Source organism: Phacochoerus africanus, chromosome 2, assembly GCF_016906955.1.
Source record: "Phacochoerus africanus isolate WHEZ1 chromosome 2, ROS_Pafr_v1, whole genome shotgun sequence".
In the NCBI taxonomy this organism is placed as follows: Eukaryota; Metazoa; Chordata; class Mammalia; order Artiodactyla; family Suidae; genus Phacochoerus; species Phacochoerus africanus.
Genome location: NC_062545.1, coordinates 238,142,925 through 238,164,392, shown reverse-complemented (window position 1 = coordinate 238,164,392; position 21,468 = coordinate 238,142,925). Strand labels below are relative to the sequence as shown.

General features: G+C 46.2%; 2 protein-coding genes across 7 annotated transcripts in view; both read right to left on the bottom strand.

Annotated features, from left to right (window-relative positions):
• Window positions 1–2,236, bottom strand: part of LOC125120834 (phospholipid-transporting ATPase FetA-like) — a 97,611-nt gene extending 95,375 nt beyond the window's left edge. The window contains exon 1 of the mRNA XM_047769243.1: window positions 2,201–2,236. Within this exon, the coding sequence (XP_047625199.1) occupies window positions 2,201–2,236 (36 nt within the window). The remainder of the gene's footprint in view (window positions 1–2,200) is intronic.
• Window positions 2,237–2,513: 277 nt separating this feature from the next.
• Window positions 2,514–21,468, bottom strand: part of UNC13B (unc-13 homolog B) — a 240,564-nt gene continuing 221,609 nt past the window's right edge. For 3 of the 6 annotated variants that reach the window (XM_047767851.1, XM_047767852.1, XM_047767857.1), the window contains 18 exons: window positions 21,154–21,282; window positions 17,834–17,961; window positions 17,116–17,201; window positions 11,891–12,017; window positions 11,664–11,760; window positions 11,286–11,429; window positions 10,895–10,972; window positions 10,118–10,195; window positions 9,795–9,883; window positions 9,409–9,561; window positions 9,163–9,286; window positions 8,998–9,054; window positions 8,729–8,809; window positions 7,419–7,566; window positions 5,521–5,577; window positions 4,620–4,712; window positions 4,284–4,443; window positions 2,514–4,108 (listed from right to left, as the gene is read on the bottom strand). In XM_047767851.1, the coding sequence (XP_047623807.1) occupies window positions 3,823–4,108; window positions 4,284–4,443; window positions 4,620–4,712; window positions 5,521–5,577; window positions 7,419–7,566; window positions 8,729–8,809; window positions 8,998–9,054; window positions 9,163–9,286; window positions 9,409–9,561; window positions 9,795–9,883; window positions 10,118–10,195; window positions 10,895–10,972; window positions 11,286–11,429; window positions 11,664–11,760; window positions 11,891–12,017; window positions 17,116–17,201; window positions 17,834–17,961; window positions 21,154–21,282 (2,115 nt within the window). In that variant the 3' untranslated portion in view covers window positions 2,514–3,822. The remainder of the gene's footprint in view (window positions 4,109–4,283; window positions 4,444–4,619; window positions 4,713–5,520; window positions 5,578–7,418; window positions 7,567–8,728; window positions 8,810–8,997; window positions 9,055–9,162; window positions 9,287–9,408; window positions 9,562–9,794; window positions 9,884–10,117; window positions 10,196–10,894; window positions 10,973–11,285; window positions 11,430–11,663; window positions 11,761–11,890; window positions 12,018–17,115; window positions 17,202–17,833; window positions 17,962–21,153; window positions 21,283–21,468) is intronic. The other 3 variants (XM_047767856.1, XM_047767853.1, XM_047767854.1) reach the window with 1 other exon arrangement.

Below are 21,468 nucleotides of genomic sequence, written 5' to 3'. Positions count from 1 at the left end.
GAAGGAACCTTAGAGTTTACTTTATCTAACCACCTTATTATATAGATGGGAAGATTCAGGCTCACACAGGGGAAGGATCTCTCAGAGCTTTACAGTGGCAGACTTAATTAAGTTCACCATCTAGATTCCCTCTACTACTTCACCATGCTGTGATCCTGCACTGGGTACTTAGTAGGCACTCAATATGCTGATGACTCTTTCCTAAATTCATACAGGGAGTTTTGTTTGGTTCAGCGTTAGGCTCCATGCCTAGATGGGTACCTGGCACATATTATGCATTCAAGCAAATATTTACTGATTTTGAACCCAGGACACAGCAACAAGTTCCATGGAAATTATCAGAACTCAGAGGACCAATTATAACGACATTAATCCCTTGTACATCTAGAGAAAATGTAGTTTTCAAAGTGCTTTCACACATAAATAAGCCCATTTGATCCCTCTGAGGTAAACATGGCCAGAATTAATAATCCATTTAACAGAAGGAAGAAACAGCCCCTGAAAAGTTAAAAGCCAAGGTCCCCTGTCTAGTAGTGAGCAGAGCTGAGACTACTGTTCATGTCTTGACTCTCACTTCAATACCATCTCCACTATTCTGTGCTGCTTCTTCAGTTTCGCCATTCTGTTTCAAGATATGGGAGGTTCGTTCAGGAAGCAAGTCCAAATATTCACAATGAATAGGTGAGTCATACACTTATGCTGATGAAAGTGATTTTGCTTTTTAAAAAAATTCAATTGAAAGTACTCCTATTCTACTTCTGATTAATTACAACCTGCAGAACATCCCCAACTCTTGATACCATAAGGTCTGTTATCTCCCACAGAGAGAAGGGTTACCATCTGCACATTCTGGAGCGAAGGAGACAGCACTTTTGAGACATCATTTCCAGTAGAGTCCAGAGCTAGGCTCTTTTTAAAACCAGTTACTCAAAGAAAAATAATACCTTGCCTTTGGCCCGATCCCACCAGAAAGGTATTGGCACAGGATTTCTTCAAGATGAAATACACCAGGAAGCTACCAGTAGATATTTTGATTGAATTCTCTTATATATATATATATATATATATATATATATATATATAAACCTTCACTTTTTCTTTTTTTGGCTGCACCCACAGCATGTGGAAATTTCCAGGCCAGGGACTGAACCCATGTTGCAGTTGCCGCCTGTGTGCAGCAATGCCTGATCCTTATTTAACCTGCTCCTTATTTAACTGCTGTGACACAAGGCACTTTCAAAAAAAAAAAAATCTAGTAGATCTCACCCTGGATTTTAGTTACTAGGATGATCTCTGTCTTAATCTGGGCATTAGGGAAACCAAAGATAACCTAAACATATCCAACCTCTTTGGATTTCAGTTTCCGTTAGGAATTCAAAGTACTGGCACAGAAAATTACCCCAAATCTTACATCAGGGAATAGAAACTCAAGTGCCTATCAGGTGCCAGGCAAAGAATGTAAAGCTCAGGACGACTAAGCAAGGAGTAATGAAATCTATACTGAACTACAGCAAACTAATTTGTTAGTTGCTTCTCAGCTCCAACCACCCGCCACTTTGTGGGAATATGAGCTAAGAGTTAACAGTTCTTCTGATTTTCCCCCAAAAGCTGGAAATACGCATTTTTAAATGTAAAATCTGGTTTTGAAAAGTCAGTTACTAATTCAAATCTGCAAGCCTTTTTGCAAGCCAGTCAGTTTGGCTTTCCCTTATGGAGTAGGTTTCCTGCTCCATGTGAGAGAGGAATGATAGTAAATGTGCCACTTTAAAGTCAAATATGGTATACAACTCAGTGGGTAGTGCCGGGAAAGTGGACAAAGCTCCCTTAGTTAATACGAATGTACCTTGGTAGGGGGGAGTGTGTGTGTGTGTGTGTGTGTGTGTGTGTGTAGTTTCTGCTTTACAAGGTAACTGTATAAATGGGTGCCCTCTGGGAGGTATTTGGGTGATAAAAATCCGCTTTGCTAGGTATATGGGCAGATAGGTCTTCTCTGGAGTGTCTGGAAAAGCCGTATAATCGAGTATGGCGGGGATGGGGAATACTGGGAGAGCAGTTAACGAGAGAGTGTGAGGACAGACAGCTATTAGGAAATAATAGCGCTAGGGATGCGAGATTGTGTGGGGGTACAGTTTCTCTTCAGTGTTGGGAGGGAGAAGACGATAACCTCTTCCGTTACCACCCTTGGGCACTTCTCGCTCACCATCGCCGCGCAGCGGTCGACTCCAGCAGCCGCCATCTTAACGCACCTTTCTGCGCAGGTGCCCTGGAGTCACACGGGTCAGTCGAGTAGAGCCCCGCCTCTAACCACGCCCCCACCCCACGAGCCCGCCCCCGGCCACACCCCCTTTCTTAGACTCTGCCCTCCTCCCCCTCAGCCTTTTTAGGCTCTACCGCTTGGGGTTGGCGGGGCAGTGGAAAGAGTAGCAAAGAGCCACTGGCCTAAAATCTGTCATTATACAACAAAGTCATTTCTACAGCTTTCCACACTTCAGGAGAACTACCAGACCACAAAGGCTGATATAAGATAATTTATTACAGACTAACCAATAATTTCCTGTAACAATGGCACATACAATAATTAAAAACAGCAAAGATGCTTAGTTTCTTGTTTCATGTAATGGCCAATGGACAATGCTGAGCCCTCAGGAAGCCCAGGAGGCTGCTACTGAGAAAGTGAAGGGCCATGTCACATCTCTGAGCAAGGGCCGGGAAAGTCCACATGGCCCCCTGTAAAGAGTTTGTCTCTGACCTCACAGGGAGTGTTGAGGCCCACCCCCAACTCCATCCAGTCTGTACAGAGGGATCATAATCCAAATTCCTTCTGTAGGATTGAACATCTATGAGGGGAACAGCAGCTGACCTAGATGAAAGGGAATGAGGACAAAAGCTAGATTCCTTCTGCAAAGGGGAACACCACCAGAAGGCAGGGGCCGTAAGTGAGGACTTTCTAGGCTGATTTCCACAGTTTTTGGCTTTGCAGGGCTTATCCACACAGAAAATACAGCCCTCTCTCCTGGAGCCTTCACTTAGCTTCAGGTGCATACACTTAAGAAGAGTCTCTTGTGTCCTGAAGAATCACTCCCCTTCCTAAAGGAATGAGGTAGGGGGACTCCTGGGCAAGTGGCCCCTGGTGCTTGACTTCCAAAGAAATTCTGCTCAGGGCTCTGAAGCACCATGTGAACCTGGTTCTACTCATGACAGATAATCTGGGGGAAGGGATTATCACAGCTCATTTCTGAAGGGTATTTCGTTCAGTTTCAATGCCTTGTACTCACTTGAGTCACTCTAAATCAGTGGATTCTGCTCAAGGGACAGTCTGAATTGTACTCCGTGTGCTCCTGCCCTAATCATACTCCAATCCAAACCACAGGGCTCTGCAATACCTGTAGACTCAACTGATTACTTACCTAGTTAAGTACAAGCTCCAGGCCCTCTAAACTCGTTCTTCTAATGATTCGTATGTATGGGTCTAACTAGATAAGGTGTGCTATGGAGGGGGTGGAGAAGTGGTGTGGGGTGAAAGGGTCTCTACCAAAAACAGCTGAAACTCTCAGAAATGTCTGTTTCTTTCTCTTTATGAAAGACTCCCTATGTGGTAATCCCCACAGTCCAGTTCTGAGCACCACAGACCTATGAGTGAGGGGTTCATGACCCTTTCTAGGAAATGCCATGCTCTCACCACCTCTAGTTTTTCCTTCTATTTCCTTAACTTAAGGAGTCAGCCTCTTGACTCTGAGGAACCCTAAGCTGACTACATAGTAACTCCTACCGGCCCTGACTTGTAGAACAGGTGCCATGCAGTTGGCACAGGAGCCTAGGTGCTCAGCTCCCCTCCTCCATGGAACGAGACTCCGATTTGAGCTTCACAAACTCTCGGGCCACTTCGTCATTGCTCCTCTGAGACAGAATCCGGAGAATAGTCATGCCTGTCTCATCCATGTGGATCTTCCGGCCCAAGGGGCACCAGCAGGCACAGCTACCCTTGGCTGCCACATCCCTCAGAGGCATCACAGCCAGCCCCAGAACACGATCCTCCCGGGCAAAGCAGTAGTCCTTCACACATATTTGCAACTCATAGGCTTCTGGTCCCTCTTCATTTCCCAGGAGGCTGTAAGCACAGAGTAGGTGGAAGGTAGGAGACCAGTGCTAAGGGCATTCTCAACTAAATTCACCCCAACCACCATCCAGTCCATCCTTTCTCTCCCCTCCCAATTCTTACCCTCCAGATCACCCCCATCTCATCCCATCCCAGAGTCCTGCAGGTCCCCCATGCCATAACTTACAAGTGAAATGTCTCATTGTACTTGGGAGCCCAGTTGTTGCTTTTAGACTTGGTTGTGAACTTCCTCTTCTTATCACTTTGGTGAGGGCCAACCATGGTTACTTCCACGAAGGGCCGGAACATACCTGCTGTCTGCCACTTGAGGTCATTGGCAGCCACCACTGCACAAACATGGGAAATCTGTGAGGGATCCCATCAAGCATTCCCAGTTCTTGAGCCCCAGGTGCCATTCCCCTTGGAGGAGGGCTAAGCTGAAGGGCTGGGATGAGCAGCCCCTGCCTTTGATTGATGAGGCCACTGGGCAAGAAAAGGTCTGAGGTGAGTCCATGCCACTCACCTTTCACTGTGACCTTGTGCTCTCCTGTGCCAGGATGTGTAAACAAGTCCACCTGAATAGAGACTTCTCCCACAGGATCATCCACACCAGACCCTGAGGGACAGATGAACAGATGATCCTCCATTGGAGAACTTTAAGTCTTTAGGTCTAATTATGATAGGTAAAACTGTGGAATTGGGAGGCTACTGTCATACACCCTAAAGCAAGAAGCAGTCACCCACAGAAGCTATGGGGAAGTAAGCAGTGGGGGAAGGGAATGAAAGAGGATAAAGAATGAGGCTGTGTATTAAAATACAAGTCAGGGTGACAACATCTTAGGCAAAACTTCCAGAAATTCAATTGGTATCTCTCAGGTTCCCCAAACCTCTCTTAGGCTAAAGAATTTTCATTGAAAGATGTCGGGAAAGGAGAGTGCTTCCATCCTATATTTTTGAGAACTATGTCCACCCCATGGTGTTTCAACAGGACAATGAGGGTCCCATCTAGCCAAAAACAGCACCCTCCCACCCAGAGAGGCCCCTGCTTGGGAGGCTGCCCTGCACAGAAACACTCTGTCCTACTCAGACCTAGACCTCTCCACAAACAGCTCCCTAGTCCCTCTGGCCAATTTGTAGGCTCCCTCCCGCAGAGGCCTCACTCACTATTTTGGGAAAACACCAGTACCCTAGACCCCAGATAAAACTTCTTTGTCCTAAGATGGACGGGCGAGGGGATTCTGAGGACAGAACTATCGTGGAGCCTGTCTTGATCTGCATGAATACACTGCCCATCTCTGAGCCTTGGGATAGAGGTTCCAAACTGACACCTGATTCCCCCAGCCCCAACATAAGCAGCTCATTCTGGTTCACAGGGGACAGTGTTAGCCCATGTTAGAGTCACATCTGCATGGTGTATAACGTACCCTTTTCCGGCTGAATGTCCTCATTAGCAGTAAACCTAATACCTTTCCCATCATGCACTGAGTGAGGACAGGCAAGTCAAGAGGTAGCAGCAGGAGGACAGAGAAAGAAGAATCAATTAGAGGTCTATGGAGTTAACAGCCATTCAGAACAACTCTATGCATATTCTGAGGGAGCAGAGAGATGGGGTAGGGCAGAGAGAGAAGCCAAAGAACTGGGATTGGTGCCTGAATGCTTCAAATTATACTTAACGGTTTGAAGATTAGCCAAATCATGGGCACTAGCAGTAGAACATAGAGAGAGAAGGTTTCTAAGACCAGCAGGGCACAAAACAGAGTAGGCTCTAGTTTCCTAGGCCCTTAAATGATAAAGCAATACGTAGAAAACGTACACACATACATCTGCATCCCCCCTGTAGTCCCCACCCCTGTTCTTACTTCATACATGCCCATTCCAGCCTCTCATCTTTACATTTAGCTTAAAGCTCAATGTTTCTAAAAAGCCTTTTAGATTAACTCAGATCCTTCCTTTACATGTGTACTCAACTCTGTGAAAGTTCTTTGGGTCCCCCCCACCCCACTTTTTTTTTTGGCTTTTTAGGGCCACATTGGTGGCATATGGAGGTTCCCGGGCTAGGGGTCAAATCAGAGCTACAGCTGCCGGCCTGCGCCACAGCCACAGCAACCCTGGATCCGAGCTGCGTCTGCAACCTACACCACAGCTCATGGCAATGCTGGATCTTTAACTCACAGAGCGAGGCCAGGGATCAAACCCACAACCTCATGGTTCGTAGTTGGATTTGTTTCTGCTGCATCACAACAGGAATTCCCTTCCTGTCCCCTTAAGCAAGGCTCACAACTTCTTTTGTTCTCTCTTCTCAGTTTGGACTTTGCAGTAGTATGCGCCTCTTGTGTCTCTTCACCATCCATCAATCACATTCTAACTGCTTAAGTCCTTCTCCTCAGGTCAGCTCTGTGCTCCAGATCCACAGCTCAGTAAGGCCTAAGCCTTCCCGCCCCACCTCCACCAGGTTCACTCCTCCAGGCAGCATGCCCAGGTTTCCCTGGAACGTGCAATAATAATGGCACCTTGAAGGTGCTTAGGGGCAGGGGTGTGGGGAAATGTCGGGTTCCCAGGATCAAGGTCAGAATTTCAGTCTGATACATGAATATGTGTTTTGTTACAGGTGGCCTGCCTGGAGGCAGGAAGGGGTTCTGGGAACTGGAAATCACTGGGAAAAAAACAGCTGCCTGGATTCCCTAGCATCACCCATGAAGCTGGAGCCTCAGCTTTGCAGAGCCATGTGATCCGCACCCTCCCTTCAACTGCTCCCATAGTTTGCCTCTCTTAGTCTTCTCCTCATCCCCACTGGAGAATCTTGCAAGTCTTTTCCTTTCTCTTCCCAGGACAACTTCCAACTAGGGCTCCCAAAGCTATGAATCTTCAAGAGTCTCAACCACTAATTCTCAAGGCTTCCTTGAAGATTTTTCCTAACAAACAGGGTATATTCCTTGAGCTCAATGCCCTGGCCAGATGATGTCTGGGAAGAGATAGTTCAGGCACATTTCCCAGGTCTCTGTGTGGGGTGGGGATAAGCATTGGGGTTCATCAAGAAATCCTGATGTTGGGAGTTCCCTGGTGGCCTACTGGCTAAGGACCTTGTGTGGTCACTGCTGTGGCTTGGGTCACTGCTGTGGCATGGGTTCGATCCCTGGTCTGGGAACTGCCATATGCTATGGGGGCAGCCAAAAAAAGAAAAGAAAGAAATCCTGATATCTGAGTTTGAAGAGCTTTCTAAAGAAGTACCTGAATCCACCCTAAGGGTACAGGATACTGATTCCCTAGGCAACAGAGATGTATTGGGGTGGGGAAGGGGGCACCCAAAGCCCTCAGGCCTTACCCTGGGCTGTTTGTGAGCGCACAAAGGTCTTGATGAGTGTGTCTGTGGTCTGTGTGTACAGAGACAGGGCATAACGCAGGGACTGTAGATCTGGGCTCTTCTCCAGGAAGGTTTTCTTCAGCCCATTGCCTCCGGCATGGAAGTATTGCTGAAAGACAAGAATAACTGCTATTACCTCACTCCTTACAGAGAGGCAGCTCCCCAACAATGTTTTCAAAGAAATGACATCTGAGCAGAGGCCCAGAGAAGATGTCAGAAGAGGATGGTGAGCCATTTGATAGATAAGATCAGGAATACTACACAGAGCCAGAGTCATAGTCTCTTGGGTAAAGGAGTGGTAAAGGATGGCCACGTTTCTGGATGTGATGTTTGAAGGATGAATCTATCTGGACAGGTAAAGGTATGGGAAGGAAGCATTTCAGGCAGAGAGTAGTCACAAGTGTCACCTTACTCCTCCAAAGCCTTAGAGTTATTGATACCTACGGCATAGCTCTTCCAAGTGCCCACAATCACATTCTATATTACCACCTCACCAGATTGTAAGTATCTTGATAGGTTCTAGGAATCATATCTAATTCTGTGTCCTTCATAGAGTACAAAACCTGGTATACATGTTGTGTGGTTGAATGAATGAATGAGTAGTAGGGAAAAAAATCCTTTGAAAACTCAAATGACTTTACTTTTAATTTTTTTTGTCTTTTGTCATTTTAGGGCCATACCTATGGCAATGTGGAGGTTCTCAGGCTAGGTGTCGAATCAGAGCTGTAGCCGCCAGCCTATGCCACAGCCACAGCAATGCCAGATCCGAGCCGTGTCTGCGACCTACACCATAGCTCACGGCAATGCCAGATCCTTAACTCACTGAGCGAGGCCAGGGATCGAACACCGGTCCTCATGGATACTAGTCGGGTTTGTTAACCACTGAACCATGATAGGAACTCCTCAGATGACTTTAAGTCTAAGTGAAGAGGTCAGCCAGATCTGCGGTATTAATGAACTGGAAGTTTAATTCCCAGTGGAAAATATTTAGGAATGACAATGAGGAACTAAGTGAAGTGAACTTTCCTCAGAACCCAAGAATAAATGTTCTAGGTCCATGGTGATTCACCTGAGACCACTCAGGCAGTAGCTTTTTGGTTGCTGCCAAGCAGGAATATGGATACAGCAAGAGAAAGAAATGGGACATAAAAAGCCCTCTTTCCTGGGTATGGGGTGGCAAGAGTCCGAGGGACACCTAATCTGGCAGAGTGGAATGCCAGGACCGAGAGGGTACACTAGTAAGACTGTCTGGAGGAAAGGGAGGTCTCAACCTTGATGGTGTCCAGAGCGAGGTCAAGGATGGCACACTGCTTTGGGGTGAGATTTCGTGTTTCCTCTCGCACCATGTGGTCCTAGAACCCCAGAGAGAGCAAGAGCATCAGCACAGCTTATGGCTGTCATGAAAGTCCTTCCCTCTCCTGTCAGCCCACAGCTACAAGTGCCTCCCCCCCGCTTCCACTTCAGTCTTCAAAGCTCAAATTTCCTTCCTCCCAGGCATCTCAGTCCTCAGCTTCAGAAGGACCCCACACATCCAGAGTACCTTGAGTTTTGAAAGATGGCTCAGTTCCTTGGCAGCAGTGAAGATCAGTTGGGTGCCCTGGGCAGAGAGACAATCAGTCAAAGGCAGAGAACCCTAACCTCGATGAGGAAGCATGGAGCCAAGGAAGGGAGACAGCAGGAGGAAGTGAAAGGGAGGTGTCTTTACCGTCTGATCAGTAAGTGGCGGCAGGACAATCATCCTTTCCATTGTGTTCATTACCACCCGCCAGAGCTCCTTCAGCACACGCTTCAGAACCGTCTTCTCACACACAGCAGCAAAAAGTGTGAGGCTGTAGGACCAAGCAACAGGTAAGGGTGGGGTGAGTGCTTGACCCCCTCCCTAAGAGGCTCCTCTGTCCGACTGCCTCTGCTGTGTTTGTCCCCACAGGACAGTCCTGAGGGCTGTACTCACTTGCCATCCAGGAAGTCCATGAGAGGCCGGAGCACACTGTCTGCATCCTGAGTCACTGAGGCCCGGGTGTTGGGCGATGCATTTCCTGGGCCTCGCACCTGGCCCAGGATGTCAGCCATTTGTCGAACACACTCATCAATCCGCACCTGGAAACTACACATTTGCCCACAGTGCAGCCCTCCCTGCCCCGAACACACACTGTCCCTCAAGCAGCACCAGCTATTCAGTTCCACTCCAGCATACTCATGGCTCCAACAGGGATAGCCAGCAGAAAGAGAGGGAAGAGCCCCATGTATGCAGCTGGATGGATGACTGTAGGGCAGGGGATGTGGGACAGGCCAGGCTTCACACCTGCTCTGAGGACTGTGTGTTCTGGGGCCACTAACCTGTTTCCAAACACCATGCTGAGCTCATCCAGAACCGTATTCAGTTTCACCTGCAGCTCTTTCAGACTGTCTGCAGCTTCCGAGTCCAACTGTATCCACAGGAGGTAGGCTTGGCTAAGCTGGTTCTCTTACCCTTTTACCCCCATCCTGTGTCCCTACTCCTCCCTCCTAGGGCCTCCACCCCAAGGCCCACTCAAATCCCTCAGCTCAAACCAGCCAAGACCCAAAGCTAAACTTCTGGCCTAGACCCAGTCAGGAGAGGTTGGAATTCCATGGCTTAGGAACAAAGGGAAAGTGCAACAACCCCAAAACTTAAGACCTACCTCCTTGCCGCCCATGGCCTCAAACATTTTCTCCAGCTGGACCCTCAGTTGCTGCATGTTGTTCATCAGGATGCAAGGCTTTGGGGACAGATGGAGCTGCTGAGTCCTGGCTTCTTTCAGTACAGGACCCATCAGTCTAGAGTCCCTCCCTCTCACATTACTCCAAAAGCCACAGGGAATTTACAACACATATTACATGTGTCTTTCCCTAAGCACTGAGATCTGGAAACAGTTCAGACAGTTCTCCTTGAATGAAGACTAATGCAAATGTTTCTTTCTTTTTTCTTTTTTTATGGCTGCACCTGTGGCATATGGAAATTCCTGGGCCAAGGGTTGAAATGGAGCTGCAGTTTGTGGCAACACCAGATCCTTAACCCACTGAGAGAGGCCAGGGGTCGAACCTGCATCCTTACAGAGACAATGTCAGAGGGCCCTTAACCCTCTGAGCCACAATGGGAACTACCAAATGTTTCCTTTTTTAAGCTGGGTGGTAGGCCTCTGGTGTTCGTGAAACTACCCTTTATAACTCTCTTATTTTTTTAAAAAAGAAAAATACTAAACAAAGGTCTAGCCTAGTAGAGAATAAACTACCAAATGGAGGATCAGAAGAACTCATCAAGTTCTTATTATTTTGTGGCATAATCTCAAGCACAGCCCTGCTGGGAATAAGAAGTCAGGAACACCACCCCACCCTCAGCTCGGAGGATAGCTTCAAAAGCAAAAAGGATTCAAATGTCTACACTCCCATCTCTAAGGATCCCAGCACCTGACCCTCACCATTTTCTCCTTTGTGCAATAAGCTGGGAAGTTCTTTGATAAGATGTCTGCATATTCCATCAGCACCTTCCCAATGGTCTAAGAAAAAAGGAAAAGAGAGGGAAGCTTTAGCCCTCCCCATAAGGATCTTGCCTGAGGTCGCACCTCTCAACCCAGGGCAACAACAAAAGGTAGGTACATGGGAATCTCAGAGTAAGGGAAAAATCTCCCTCTCAATCCCAGAACAGCATAGAAACAAACCCACCTGTCTGCCCCAGACTCCAGAAAAGGAGAACGGGGTAACACCAGGCTTCACCCGATGGCCACCACAGAGAGGGGTTGAGCTCAGGCCCGTGACTAGGCTGTGAGCGTGGTGGTGGGAAGGGGGACAGGTAGGGAGAGTCATGGTCACCTTAGCAAATCTCCTCATGTAGTGGGCAAGGATGTTGGGGTCTGGGCATTCCAGCTTCCGGATGATCTCAAAGCTTTGATTGAGCTGTGTGAAGACGTCCACCACCGAGCAGGAAAAGAGTGCATGCTCTGATGTCTGCTGGAACTAAGGAAGGTTACACAGAGGGTTATCGTCTTTAGCAGCTACCTTCTCCTGAGTTCCTGGTAAGGTTCTAAGGGCTCTCTGCCCAGCAGGGGTGGCTTAGTGCCCACAACAGTGCTCCTCATGGACTCCAGAAGGCAGGGTCAGCCATGCTGGCTGAAGCCCAGGAACTTTTGCTGACAGTGCATTGTTGGGAGACCTAGACTGACCCCTGTGCAACTCAAGCCCCTGGCTTACCCCATCCTTCTTATCACGTTCCAAGGCCCCACGAAGAAATTCCAGAGACACATCCTCATTCTCATCCAGCCATTGCAGGACAAACTGCTCAAACCACCTGCAGCCAGGCAGGAAAGGTGGGGGTTGGAGCTAGTGGTTGGCATATGCCCTGTGCCTGACAGGATTATGGCCCCGCACATTCCCTTAGCCACCCCTCTTCCCTCTGCATCCCCCACATGACAACTCACGCTGGGTACTCAGGCACCTGCCCCTGGAGAGCAGGTAGATCCCGCACATATTCATTGTGGAGCCACTTCACCTTGAAGTGCAGGTTCATGTAGTCGGCGCTCTTACATAGCCGGTCTTTCTCATGCTCTAGTAGTGGGGAGGAAGGCTGGGTCAGGTCCCGGCAGGAGAGGCTATGGTTTCTGAGCTTTCCCAATGCGGCAGATCCAGTCAGGTGGCTCTATCAGATGTCTTAGAACAAGGGTAACTCCAAAGCACCTCCTCACAGCCATCTCCCCTACCAGCAAGTGCTCTGCTAAGAGCCTGGCCCAAATCTGTCTTTAGGGACTAAGCCAAACCTCCAGATAAGGCCTGTAGTCTTCCTGTTCTGGCTTTTGGAAGTGCCAAGTGAGGTACTGGCCTCTGGGGACATAGAGGAGAAAAGGATGTGGGTGCTAAGGCTGATTACTGGGGAAACTGCCCCGGACTGTAGAGGGACGAAAGTTTTTCAGGACTTTTCTAACCTAGTAGCTAGGCCATTTCCTCAGATGGACTTAAATACAGAGATGAGCAGCTGTACATGACATGAATGGCTCAGACAACTATACAGAGACAGAGAAAACCAAAGGGGGCCCAAGCTGACAGAGAGAGCAAGTGAGCAGTAATGTTGTAACAGAATCCTCAGGTAACCTGAGGGCCCCAGAGCGGAGCTGAGACACTGAAAAATGAACTCTCAAAGAAATATGCAAATAAGTCAGTTTGGAAACCATGGAAACACAGCCAGATGAAAGGGCCATCCTGCTACAGAAAATGGGATGCTTATGAATTTGAAAGGTCATCTAGCTGAATCTGCAGAGCCTTCTGGAAAAATCTAGGACAAAGATTACTCACAGCTTGCCCAGAGTCTGGAGCACTGGCCACACCCACAGGTTTTCTTCATTTACCTCCTTTATAGATAAAGCATTAATGTAAATAATAAAAGCCAACTGTGTGCTTACATATAACTTAACGGTGAAAGCAAACAAATGGGGAAGAGCACTGAGCAACAGAGAAGGGAAGGCCAATGTCCTTGGGAAGTCTAGTGCTCAACTCGGAGTTGCCATGGGTGATGCTCGTCCATGTCAAGGGAGAACAGCCAGTCTGGGGCAGCTTGCTCTTAGAACAGCAGACTCGCAAGGAGGAAATGGGAGTCTGGGAATCAGCTTCAAAAGGCTCCCTGTCCCAGGAATTTCACCTCCTGGCACTGTAGGCAGCACCATCTCAACCCGAAGTTGCATTTGCAGTCTCTTCTATGAAGCAGTGAGCAAGAGAAGAGGAAAAAGTACTAAGACTAGAGGTAAAGGGACAACAACCAAAAGCTCTTACCACCCAGAAAGAGGACTTTTCGTATACGAGTGACAGTGGATGCTTGTGACAGAGCGGAGACACCAATGAGCAATAAAGAAAGTGAAAAAATCAGGGACATCAGAGAGACGCTCTCAGAGCCTCCTCCTCTTCCACCCCACATCTTGCTGTCATTAAACTTTTTGGAAACAAAAAGTTACCACCAGGAGGGGCCTCCCTCCATCCTGTTCAGCAACCCACTGAAAGTAGAGGCAGTGCCTCTCCATCACACCAGAGCTCCCTACCTGCTTTCTTCTAGGGACCTTCAAGTTAACGTATTTAATAGAATTCTCATTTTCTCTGTCAATCTATTATCTGTACTCTGGTCCCAAACCTCAATTTCTAATTAACTTCTGTGGTACAAAAACTAACAGGATGATTGCTCAAACACTGGTCACACTTTAAACTCTTCTTACAAGTCCTATGGAGTTATACTCCCGTAAAGTTGCTGGAGGCTGCTGTTGGGGGTGGAGGCAGGAAGGTGATTAATCTGTTAAAAGAGGCAGTCAAGTATCTAAACTTTCTCTGCCCATGAGTTTCACATTTCTCCCTCCATGCATCTTTCATCCTCAGAGAGTTCTTTCAACCTCATAATTTCAACTACCCAGCCTGCTGGTATCTCCCCCAAATCTTTCTCGGGTTCTGGTAATGTCTATATAAGGCTTTGATGGAATATCTTACTTGGTCCACGTTTAACTCCAGTCACCCACCTTTTACCATCTTAACATCTCAGCTGAAGGTGAACAGAGTATGCACACTAATCTTACTCTCTTGTTCAGTGCTGAGCATCATCGTCAAATTTCCTTTTTCCTTTTTAGTTACATCCGTTAACTCATCAAACCCTGTTGATTTTATCTGAAAACTTCTCTGGAATTTGTGCATTTCTTTCTAGTCAGCTATTTCTGTCTACATCTCATTACCACCATCTCTAACCTGGATCACTACAATAGTCCTCAAACTGGTCTTTCCTCCTGATCCATTCTGTGTACTGGAGCCAGAGTGAGTGGCCTTTCCACCGTAAAAATCTGATCATGTCAATCCCTTGCTTAACATGGGATTGTTGTTCAATGGCTCTCAACTGCCTCAGGATAGAGTCCAGAATCTTTTAAAAGGCTTAAAACTTCCTGTATGATCTAGTTCTGTCCTACTCTATCTTCACCTCTTACTCATCTTTGCCCCTATACTCTAATATACTAGTCCCACTGCAGTATTGCTTCCAGTTCCCCAGGCACGCCAGCTCCCTCTAGAGCCCAGGTATCTGAACATAACTATCCTCTGCCTAAAATGCCTGTTCTGTCACTACTGCCTTTCCTCCCCATCAGCTAAGTCCTATCATCTTTCAGGTTTCAGTTTGTACATCACCTCCTCCAGAAAGATACCCAGGTCCTCTTCCCAGATCCAGGTTACATGGTTCTCCTCTCAGCTCCTGATGCTTCTTCTTTTGTGACACTTAGCTCTAATCGTAACTGCCTATTTATTTATTTATTTATTTATTTATTTATTTATTTGTCTTTTTGTCTTTTAGGGCCACACCCGCAGCATATGGAGGTTCCTAGGCTAGGGGGCGAATCAGAGCTGTGTCTGCGACCTATACCACAGCTCATGGTAATGCCAGATCCTTAACCCACTGAGCGAGGCCAGGGATCAAACCTGCATCCTCATGGTTCCTAGTCAGATTCGTTAACCGCTAAGCCACAACGGGAACTCCCGTAACTGCCAATTTATATGTTTGTTGCGTAGACTAGCATATGAGCTTCTCAAGGGCTTGGGCTATGCTGCATCTTACTGGGGTTCCAACAACTAGCACAATGCATGGCACAAAGAAAATAATACATCTGGTGAATAGGGTGGGGATTTACTGCAAACGGGCATGAAGAGACTTTCTGTTCTATATTTTAATTGGGACAGTAGTTATACAGGTGTACTTATTTCTCAAACCTCATTAAACTGTACTCAAAATGTTTTTATATTATCATATGTAAATTAGACCTTAATAAAGCTGACTTTAAAATGATAGCATTGTCACAGTTGTAGTCAGTACTCTCCCTTTATCAATCAGGAACTTCTCCCCTTCTCTTGCCCTCCATCATTCTGACAATCCCTATACTTTGTTTCAACTTCCTTCCAATGTCTATCAAAGCCGATTCTTCCTCTAATTTCTCTGCTCTAATCCGGCCCCTTCCCTTCAGCCCTAAATTATTACACTATCTGCACTCTGCTTCCAGTCTCTCCCTGTTCCATCTGCCCTCACTTTCCACTGAGGTAAAGTTTTATAAAAACACTACTTTGTCGACATTACATCTCTGCTCATGAGCTATAATGGTTTTTATCATCCTTAATAAATTCCAGGCACTATGCTAAGTATGTCACATATATCTCAGTTACTTCATTAGCTCAATGAGATAGATGCTATCATCACTCCCATTTTACAGATGGGAAAATGGGACTCACAAAAGTTAAGTAGTTCAGTCTAAGAATACACTGTTGAGTAGGTGGTAAAATTGAGATTTGAAACCAGCTCAACATGAGTTCTTCCTACAGCAGTTTTCAACACTTCTGTATTTGTTTTAAACATCAGCAGAACTCCCCATTTGAAAGAAATTTTACTTAAAACCTCATTTAAGATTAATAAATCTTAAGTGATTTATTTAAGAGCTGACTTAGCTGGCACCAGCTGAAGGGCCTGGAGCCTAGCACTGCACACTATCAGCTCCCTGCCCCCACCACTCCCCTCCCGCCATTTCTACCTTTCTCGTAGCTTCTCTGTTTGAAAACTTCTAACTAACTTTAACTATCCCTCTTATGGAATTAATATACTTTTCACAAGTATTTATTTTCCCCTGTCCTAAAACCACTGGTGCTAGAGTTCTTTAAGAACTAGGACCATATTCCCCATCAGGCTCACCAAATGCTGCCTGGGGGAGAGGGACAGGTGACCTACTCAGTGGCCTGACAGGCTCAGGCATGGGTTACAGCCCCAGATGTGATCTAATATGGGCAGGAGGCAGCCACTGCTCAGGGGCGGAATTACAGTATATGCATGTACAGTATGTGACTGTCTCAAACTTAACACAGATCTTCAAGGTTGCTGTCAACCTCAAAAATTACTGCTCCTAAACCTCAAAAGTTGAAAAGTCTGAGGGAGACTTGTCCTTGCCCCAGATGGAACCCCCTCCTTCTAGATCCACTTTCACAGACTGAGGAGACAGAGGAACATATATAAACAGACAGGAAAGGCAGCTAAATAAGTGAGCACAGATGAGTAGAAATGGGAAGGTCTGATGCAGGTAAGGAATGATATCTTTGCAGACCAAAGTGGGACATGAATAAAATAAGCTGAAGGAACAAGATGAATAATGATTTGTCTGTGACCCTGCTCTACAGGAGAAGTGAGGGGAATAAGCATCTTTCTGGCTTTGTCACACCAATTCAGAACAGCTTTCAAGGAAAACCAGGCCAGGTAGTCTACAGTATGAAAATAATCTTATCCATCTTTGTATTTAAGGTTCTGTAGTCTGTAAAACTGTAAAAGTCAGTTTCAAAAGATCATTCTCTAGGGAGTGGGCCCCTTGAGAACACCCAGTATGGGAAGAGTTGATCTCTGGGTGGGCAAAGTCTTAACTAGGTACTACTCTAAAGCTAGAAGGAGGAACCCACATCCACATAGCAATTTCCATTATTCCTTTGGCTGAAGCTTTGCCTACCCAAGGCCTCTTGTGGCCTATCACTCACTATATCTAGAATTCCTCTAGTTTCTCACTGTACCATTCACCCCAAACTTGTAGCTGTCCGGCAGAAGAAAGGGACAGTAAAGAAGGTTCTTGGGCTAGGAGTCTGCAGCCCACTGCCTTGGGCACACCCTTACCCTCCAGTGCATATTTCATGTCTTGGGCAAAGAGTTGCCACATCACTTCTGCGCTGACTTTTCCCACATTCAACTCCTGAGGAAACCTGGATGATGGAAGAAGCCACAGTCAGAGAACAAGGCAAGAGCCATTTGGTTTGACTGATTTCAAGGCTAACATGCCTAGTTGTTGGAGGTCAGATCAAAGAGAGGAAAAGCCTAGGAAACAGGGCTAGGCTCAAAATGGAGAAAAGGGAACCAGGGGTTGGCCATAGGACAAGGAGGGCCAGAGGTTCCCCTCAGGCAAGTGACCCCAGGGGGAGATGATGCCTAGAAGGGAATTGTGGCCAAGAGGAGAAGGGTTGAGGTTGGAAGGCAGGCCCAGACTAAGTAAGATAGTGGAGAAAGGGCAAGGAGGTAGGTATAAGAGGCCCACTTTATTCACAGCAGACAGACACATACACATATGGTCTGGATCCCCTGGGATTCCTATGGTAGCCCTTCCCAGAGATCTCTCACTCCAGGGAGGCTGGCTCAGTCTGGGCAGGGATCCCCACTATGTTTCCACACCTGTCTCCAGAAACAGTTACCCAGACAGATACAAGGGACAGAGGGACAGACGGACGAACAGGAGGAAGAGGTGGCACTGCAAACACACAGAGATAGGAAAGAAAGAGGCTGTTAGACAGATGGACAAACCAACCACCAAAGAGAGAGAGCCAAGTGAGGTGATACTTACTGGTTCAGAACAAGCGTGTAGGAATTCTTATCTTCCTCTATGATTGACACAATGAGTGTGATGAGTTTGGGCCAGAAATCCAGGTTCCGAATGCTGGGCCCTTGTTCCTCCAGAGGTAACTCCTGATTCTTGTTCGTGAGGAGATGACGATAGACAGTGAGAGTTAGGGAAGAATATGGAGAGTCTTCCTCTCTCTCCTCCATGCCTCCATGCCTCTTCCTATAGAATTAGTGAGCCTTCCTCTTCTGTAAGACCACTCCTGTTGTTTTATTTAGAGGGGTGACTTTTGGGAGGTCCTTGGACACAAAGAGTCTGTTCCTGAGACCTTCTCTCCCTAGCTCCAGGGTACTGTCTTGTTAAGCTTGGTCAGTCTCGGAGACATAAAGTTGCCTGCCCCACTTCTTCCTTCTCTCAACAGCTATGGGTATAGTGACTTCTCAGCTGAGGTAAGCAGCCCTTCCAGGCTAAGGAGGTCTAGTTCCACGTGACCCCCCTGGCAGCCCTTCTCTTCTAGTGGTGGCCCTCCTCTAATATCACCCCTGACCCCACCACATGCATGATATCTCAGCTCTGAGAAGCTCCCTCAAGTGCTGCAGGACCTACATAACAGACCTAGCATGCAGACTGCCCTAAGCAAAACTTCTCTTAACCCCCTGAATGTCATTAGGAGGGAGAACTGCATCTAGGAAGTTCCTTGCCTAGCTGGATAAGAAAAGGCCTTGTGGAGCTAAGAATGCTCAATGGGGAAAGACAGTCTCTTCAATAAACAGTGTTGGGAAAACTGGATATTTACATGCAAAAGAACGAAACTGCACCCCAATCTTATGTCACCCACAAAAATTAACTCAAAATGGATTAAGGACTTAAAGACCTGAAACCATAAAACTCCTAGGAAAAAACACATAGAAAAAGCTCCTTGATATTGGTTTTGGTAATTTTTTTTTTTGATAGGACAACAAAAGCAAAAATCAACAAGTAGGACTACATCAAATTAAAATGTTTCTTCTTGTTTTTTTTAAATTAAAGTGTTGTTGATTTACAATGTTGTGCCGATTTCTGCTGCACAGCATAGTGACCCAGTCATATATATATGTATATATTTCTTCCTTTTACTTTTTCTGCCACTATCGTGGCTCACGCTCTTATAATTTAAGGATCTATTAACTGGTCTTTAATCATTAGTCCAATCCTTCTGCCACTCAGTTGTCAGTGATCTTTCTCGAGGGAGAATCTCAGAGTGTTACTTCCTCCATCCTTGAATAAAGTTCCAGCTCCACAGCTTGAAATATGACCTCTCTCTCAACCTTATATCTAACCACTCCCTTTTGCTGCTGCCTTCACCACACCACTACCACCAATTATTTAGTGTTTATTATATTCCAGGCACTCTAAGAACTTTGCAAACATTATCTCATTTAATCCTCATAACAACGCCATTGAGTAGAAATTATTATCACCTTCATTTTACAGATGAAGAGACTGAAGGACCGTGAGGTTCCATGACTTGCCCGAGGTCATGGAGCTATAAATAGCAGAACCAATGTTTGATCCCAGAGAGCTGAACTCTAAAGCCTGAACTGTAACTAACATAATTAAACTGCTTATATTCCTTCAAATTAACAAATTCATTCAAGATTCTGTCCTCCAAACATTCTATTTCTTCTATATGGTATCCCCCTCCTCCCTGGCCCCCTTCCTTAGTTAATTTCTACTCATTACTCAAAATTTGTTAAGTTTTACCTTTTCTGAGAAGTATTCCCTGACGTTCCTGGTCTGGTTAGATGCCTCTCTCTGGGCTCCCAGAGTACCCTCTCATATAGATGTAACAGACAACTACAACTACATCAAAATACAGTAACCAGAAAATAATGAAAAACAGTAAATGTAGTAATTTTCCCTCTGCCTCCACCAAACAGTGAGCTTTCCAAAAGCAAAGATGGGTCTTCATCAGTTTTACATCCCTAGAGCTCTATCTGTTAAATGAATGGATAGATGAATGAACCAATGACCAAAGGTCAGTGGAGGGAAATAAAAGCCATCAAGAGTTTACACTTCAGTACAAACAATGAATAATGAGAAAATGAGGTGAGAGAAAGTCAAAAACAGTCAGCAAAATACAAAGGTTAAAAAAAGTCCCTGAATGGTTTATAAAGTCTCTTTCAAAGCCTAGGTTCATCTGACGCTAGGTAATGGAGACCAAATATTCAGACAGATCCCTGCACAATTCAAAGATAAAAGCTGAGAATAGCGTCTTTCTCCAACCAGAGAGAATCCACAGATGGATGACAGAGCCTTGAGTGTGGCAAGCTAAATCAAAGGCCCCCGGAAAACCTCCCATGGACTTCAAAACCACTGGGAGGTTTTACAGACCTTAAAAGGAGGCAAACATAATGATAGCGCCTGTACAGAAAGCACATTTGACAATGAGAGGAGGCAGTATGAACAAGATTTTAGTGTTTACTAAGGTACTGCTAGGAAGCATTCCAAATTGGATGTATTCACCAAAGGATAAATGTCCAAGAGGATGGGGCTGTCCTCCCATCATCTTCATTCCAAATCTTACAGCCTTTCAAGGTCTATCTCAAAGGTCCTTGTTTCATGCAGCTTTTCCCATGATCTGATCAAGAGTGATTTCTTCCTCCTTCAGTTTTATCCCCTTTTCAAGGCCCTTCTAACAGACTTTGGTTAAGAGTTATACATATGCTCATGAGAACTAACTGAAGGAGCACTATGCTTCCTCAGAGCTGGCCTAAAACAAACATTCAATACTATCTGTTGAACTGAAGGGAATCTACTCTGCAAATGTATGGTTGGCAAGACATTCCTAAGATAGGAACTGTAACTGAGTAATTAGATCCAGAAGAAAGTCCTGGCTTGAAATAAGAAAAAAAAAAAAAACAGCATCAGAAAGATCTAGAAAAACATACAAAGTCATCAGGTACTGAGTTAGGATGCCAGCCTAAGCCAGATGAAGCAGTTCAGCCTCACAGAAGGACAGAGTCAGCCTTGATAGTCAGCTGATGAAGAGATCTCAGACCACGCAGTGCAGAGAAAAGTGCTCAGAGGGAAAAGTTAAACATCCATAAGCCAGTAAGTAGTTCAGATCTCAGGAGAAAGAAAGGAGCCTGGAACATAGAGCATTCACCTGAGTTTCATCCACAAATCTCTTACATGGTCTAGATGGTCCTGACTCCACGATTCAGTCACTCTTAAGAACATTGACTTTGTCTTGAGCTCCCTTCTAACATGACCACAGCAAAGGAAAGCCAAGGCTCCAAGAACCACTAGCAGCTGGCTCCACCTGACCCTGAACCTCTTACCAGCTGGTACTGGCGGCTGTACAACTCATGGCAGTTGTTGAAGATATACTCATATGTTGAGTTCAAACAGGCCTTCACACAATCCTTTACCACCTGGCTGGCTCGAGGAGGGCTCTGTAGTTCTTGCACCTGCCAATCAATGAAAAAAAAAATATGGGTCCAGGGTCCTGCTCACCTGGGTGACACCTCCTCCTAAAATCCCCCCAAACTATTCTAGATTCCTTCATTCATCTACAGGTCCTTGGATCTTGCCCTGGGATGAAATTATCAGGGTAGTTGATGAGGAGAACTGCCTAGCCCATTCTTGTTGATCTA